Source organism: Eumetopias jubatus, unplaced genomic scaffold (genome assembly GCF_037043125.1).
Source record: "Eumetopias jubatus isolate StellerSeaLion01/CBP00866 unplaced genomic scaffold, mEumJub1_p1.0 scaffold_11, whole genome shotgun sequence".
Classification (NCBI taxonomy): domain Eukaryota; kingdom Metazoa; phylum Chordata; class Mammalia; order Carnivora; family Otariidae; genus Eumetopias; species Eumetopias jubatus.
Window position 1 is genome coordinate 67,315,021 of NW_028274817.1, and position 4,854 is coordinate 67,319,874.

At 39.2% G+C, this 4,854-nt stretch overlaps 1 protein-coding gene across 1 annotated transcript; it reads right to left on the reverse strand.

Moving 5' to 3' along the window:
• Window positions 1–890: 890 nt before the first annotated feature.
• On the reverse strand, window positions 891–1,406 carry ZCCHC13 (zinc finger CCHC-type containing 13). Its single transcript, XM_028101496.2, has one exon. The coding sequence runs from the start codon at window positions 1,404–1,406 to the stop codon at window positions 891–893; it is 516 nt and encodes a 171-aa protein (XP_027957297.1).
• Window positions 1,407–4,854: the final 3,448 nt, after the last annotated feature.

The window sequence follows — 4,854 nt, forward strand, 5'->3', positions numbered from 1 at the left end:
AAAATGAAAGGGGGGTATTGGAGGGAGAGACGAACCATGAGAGACTATGGACTCTGAGAAACAAACTGAGGGTTCTAGAGGGGAGGGGGTTGGGGATATGGGTTAGCCCAGTGATGGGTATTAAGGAGGGCACGTACTGCATGGAGCACTGGGTGTTATACGAAAACAATGAATCGTGGATCACTACATCAAAAACTAAATATGGTGACTAACATAACATAATAAAATTCAATTAAAATAAACAAATAAATAAACAAAAGCTAATGAGATCGGATAATTCAAAACGGTCAATATGTAATAAAGTTAAAATTACTTTGACAAGGTCATAGACATTTTCAGAATGAGCTTTATTTATCAACGAATCTCTGAGGAAATTTCACTTCCTCAGGGCACCTTGTGTATCTAAGACAGAACTACACGTCCCCTCCCCAGCTTATTCTATCCTTTTACCTGGTGTTCTTTTTTCTCTATAGCAAGTTATCTTCACTGACACTCTGTATTATTTGTTAATAGATTCTAGGCCTGTGTTCCCAAACATGATCTTATTTGTTCACTGATATATCCCCAATTCCTCCAGTAGTGGCTGGCACACAGTAGCTGCTAATTAAATGTTAAATCAAAGTACAAAGAACCAAAAATTACTTAATGTCTAGAATGACTGTCCAATAATCAGATTCACCAGTGGCGCAGAAACACATTAATGACATCTAAAAGTGAACAATTTCTTTTGAGATTTTTTTTTTCCAGCCCTTTCCTCCTTCAACATGGTAATTGAAGTTCACTGGCCTGGGAGTAGCCTCCATCTATCAACTTTTGGTCAGTGAAGAGGTTTCAGAGAAAATAACACAATTAACAATCAGCAAAAGGAGGGGGAGGACAAAGGGGAAAAACTAAGTGGTAGCCTCAGTGGGGCAATCCCGGGCCAGATGTCCCGACTCGCCACAGCGGTAGCAGTTGACTTCACTCGTTTTGCTGCAGTTGATGGCCATGTGGCCGGTCTCGCCACACCGGTAACACCTGACTTGGGTGCAGTCTTTCTGAATGTGGCCATATTCACCGCAAGAGTAACACTTGGGCTCTTCCTGACGGTCACAATCACGAGCCAGGTGGCCTGGTTTGCCACAAGTGTAACAGCACTGCTCTCTCTCTCTCTTCGGCTTAATACAGTCTTTAGCGATGTGGCCACTTCTCCCACAGTTGTAGCAGATGTCCTGGAGAAGGTCACAATTCTTAGCATGATGGCCAGACTCACCACAGCGGTAACAGATGTCAGGTAGGTTGGTGGAACTGCACGGAGAACCTCTACCACGGCCTCTGGCTCCGCGCCCTCGACTCGCTCCTGCTCTAGGGCATCCCCGGGCCCAGTGGCCAGACCGTCCACACTTGAAACATTCGTTACTGCTCATGGCGGAGGTGAGATCTTAGGGTGAGCTGGCCCAGCACTGCCCCGAAGGTTCCGACGCAACTCCCCTTAGGAAGGCTCAGAAACAAGTGGCCGTTTTTCTCTAGGGGCCTCAGCAACGTCACACAAGGTTTGCGCACGGCCCCAATTATGCGTCAGAGGCTTTCCAGCTGCCCTTCCCCCGCCCCGCCCCAACTTTCCTACTATCCTTGAGGTCAAAAGCATGGCTGAGTGTTGGTGTTTTCTGTTTTTGTTTTTGTTTTTGTTTTTTTAAATAAACACTTGGATCTTTAGGTTTGTTTGAATCCTTCCCTGTTCAGAAAATATACCCTGTAAGATTTCTTATAAATAAGAATTATAACTTTGTGATCTAGTAGATGATGTTTTTACATACGTCCTATGGACATAGGAAAAACATGTATGAGAGGTATCTAATCCAGTAAATGAAAGAAACAAATCATAGCAAATTAGACCAACCTCCTTTGTTTTAAAAAATAAAATACAAATGTTCATAAAGATATAAGCTACATAAAGTAGGAAAAAAAAGTCTTTAAAATGCCACAGTGACAGGCGTCTGGGTGGTTCAGTTAAGCTTCGGCCTTCGGCTCAGGTCATAATCCCGGGGTTTTAGGATGGAGCCCCACATCGGGCTTCCTGCTCAGCGGGAAGCCTGCTTCTCCCTCTCCCACTCCCCTTGCTTGTGTTCCCTCTCTGGCTGTGTCTCTCTCTGTCAAATAAATAAATAAAATCTTTAAAAAAATAATAAAATAAAATAAAATGCCACAGTGAGGGACGCCTGGGTGGCTCAGACAGTTAAGCATCTGCCTTAGGCTCAGGTCACGATCACAGGGTTCCTGGGTGGAGCCCTCAGTCCAGCTCCCTGCTCAGTTGGGAATCTGCTTCTCCCTCTGCCTCTCCCCCTGCCTGGTGCTCTCTCCCTCTCTCTCTCAAATAAATAAATAAAATCTTTTAAAAAAAATAAATAAAATGCCACAGTGATACTTACAATCTTGCATATTTTATCGAAGGAATCCTAGTTTTCAACATAATCGGCACCGTTTAAGTTATAAAACGTAACAGGATTGAAGCAGTCAGTATAAAGAACACATTATCACTTGGAAAATAAATTACAAAACCGCAATTTAAATATTGGGTACATTTCCTCTCTGTTGTTTTCCAAATTGTTTATATCTTATATAAACTGCATAAAGATTTATGGACATGTTCATTTATATAGATACACAAGTATGGAATACTAGACACTGAAATATCAACCATAGCTATTTTGGGTTTATATGATTGAATACAATTTTTTTCTCCTTATTTTCCTTCTCTGTACTTTACAACTTTTGAAATGAGTTTAGGTTATTGGTAATTTTATTTTATTTTATTTTTAAATTTTATTTATTTGACAGAGAAAGCAAGAGAGCACAAGCAGGGGGAACAGTAGAGGGAGAGGGAAAAGCAGGCTCCCCACTGAGCAGGGAGCCTGATTTGGGGCTCGATCCCAGGACCTTGGGATCATGACCTGAGCTGAAGGCAGATGCTTAATCATCTGAGCCACCCAGCCACCCTGGTTATTGGTAATTTTAAAAACTCACAATAAATATTTTTCTTTGTTACTAGTTAACTATACGTTTAGCGTATGATTTTTTTTCAGGCAGGCAATACAAACATACTTGGTAAAACACAGACATAAGAATAATATATGTAGCCGTTGGTCTTTATTTTCAATATGACTTGATTGGAATGTGCAACTGGTTCCATAAATGCAATGACAAAGAAAACTATTTTCAAAAATTAATAAAAGTTTAGAGCCAAAGAGCATGAGCAGTTGCCATATATACAATAATGAAATGAGTTTTATTCCTAAACAATTAAATGATGCTGCATAAATGGTTTCAAAAGGCAAACAATCTCTGTGGTTCAAAATTTGATATATATTAAATTAACCTTATTAATTATCACATGTATATTTCCCTTTAGGCTTATACTTTTATTAAAGTAATACATGCCGATAGTTTAAAGTACTGATTTTCAAACAGCTTTAATGGAGGCATGAAGTAAGATATGCATTTTACATCACAATAGAGGATACATGTGTATGTGTTATAACTCAAACACATTTAAGAAAAAAAATTTACCTTTAATGTGTGCAATGCACTTTGATGTTTTATTTTAGATATTAAAAGAATAATTTATTTATGCCAATAAATTTGATAACCTAATAAAATGGACAAATTTCTTATAAAACACAACCTACCATAACTGATACAACTAGAAAATCTAACAAGTTCTCTATCCATTAATTTCTTTAATTTAGAAACTTCCAATAAATTTAAAATAGAGCCCACCTAAAAATTAGGATCATATAATAATGTAAGCTACACACTGGAATGTTTAAAAGGTGCATATGGCAAAAGGGAACATAAAATGATGAAGTAACTATGAAATTTATATGTGTATATCTGTATACCTTAGATTCATTATACCACCAGCTCTATTTTCTAGCCTAGGACTGTTGGGGAAGACAAGGGGAAAGAGAAAATTAATGTTCATTTGAGATGTACTGTACACTAGACACTATGGCATAAATTTTGAATGAGGAGGGCAAATGATTTCTTTTTTCTTAGATTTTATTTATTTATTTGAGAAAGAGAGACAGAGATAGCGAGAGAGAGCATGAGTGGGGAGTAGAGGGAGAAGCAGACTCCCTGCTGAGCAGGGAGCCCGAAGCAGGGCTCGATCCCAAGACCCTGAGATCTAGACCTGAGCTGAAGACAGATGCTTAACCGACTGAGTCACCTGGGGACCCCAGGAGGGCAAATGATTTCTTAGCGCTGTGAATTGGGCAAATGATTTCTATAAGGGAATACATTCTTTCCTGTTTTTCTTGAGACTGGAGATCCTGGAAATGTAATTCAGTTTGATATACAGGAAGACAACATGAAATTTTGAAGATAGGTGATGAATTTGTGAGTCCCTGCAACTCTTTTTGTTCCCCCTTCAGGCAAAGACCCTAGTTTTATTCTTTTCTTTTTCAAGTTTTTATTAACTTCCGGTTAGTTAACAGACAGTGTAGTATTAGTTTCAGGTGTAGAATTTAGTGACTCATCACTTACATGCAACACCCAGTGCTCATCACCGCAAGCGCCCTCCTTAATACTCATCACCTGTTTAACCTGTCCCCTTGGCCCACCTCCCCTCCAGTAACTCTCAGCTTGTTCTGTATAGTTAAGAGTCTTTTTCCTGGTTTGCCTCTTTTTCCCACCTATGTTCATCTGTTTTGTTTCTTAAATTTTACATATGAGTGAAATCATATGGTATTTGTCTTTCTCTGACTGACCAATTTCGCTTAGCATAAGACTTTCTATCTCCATCCACATCATTGCAAATGGCAGGATTTCATTCTTCTTTATGGCTGAGTAATATTCCAGTCTGGAATATTTGTG

Excerpts from the sequence above, each read along its gene's own strand:
- ZCCHC13 (XM_028101496.2), bottom strand. The coding sequence starts at position 1,406 with ATGAGCAGTAACGAATGTTTCAAGTGTGGACGGTCTGGCCACTGGGCC.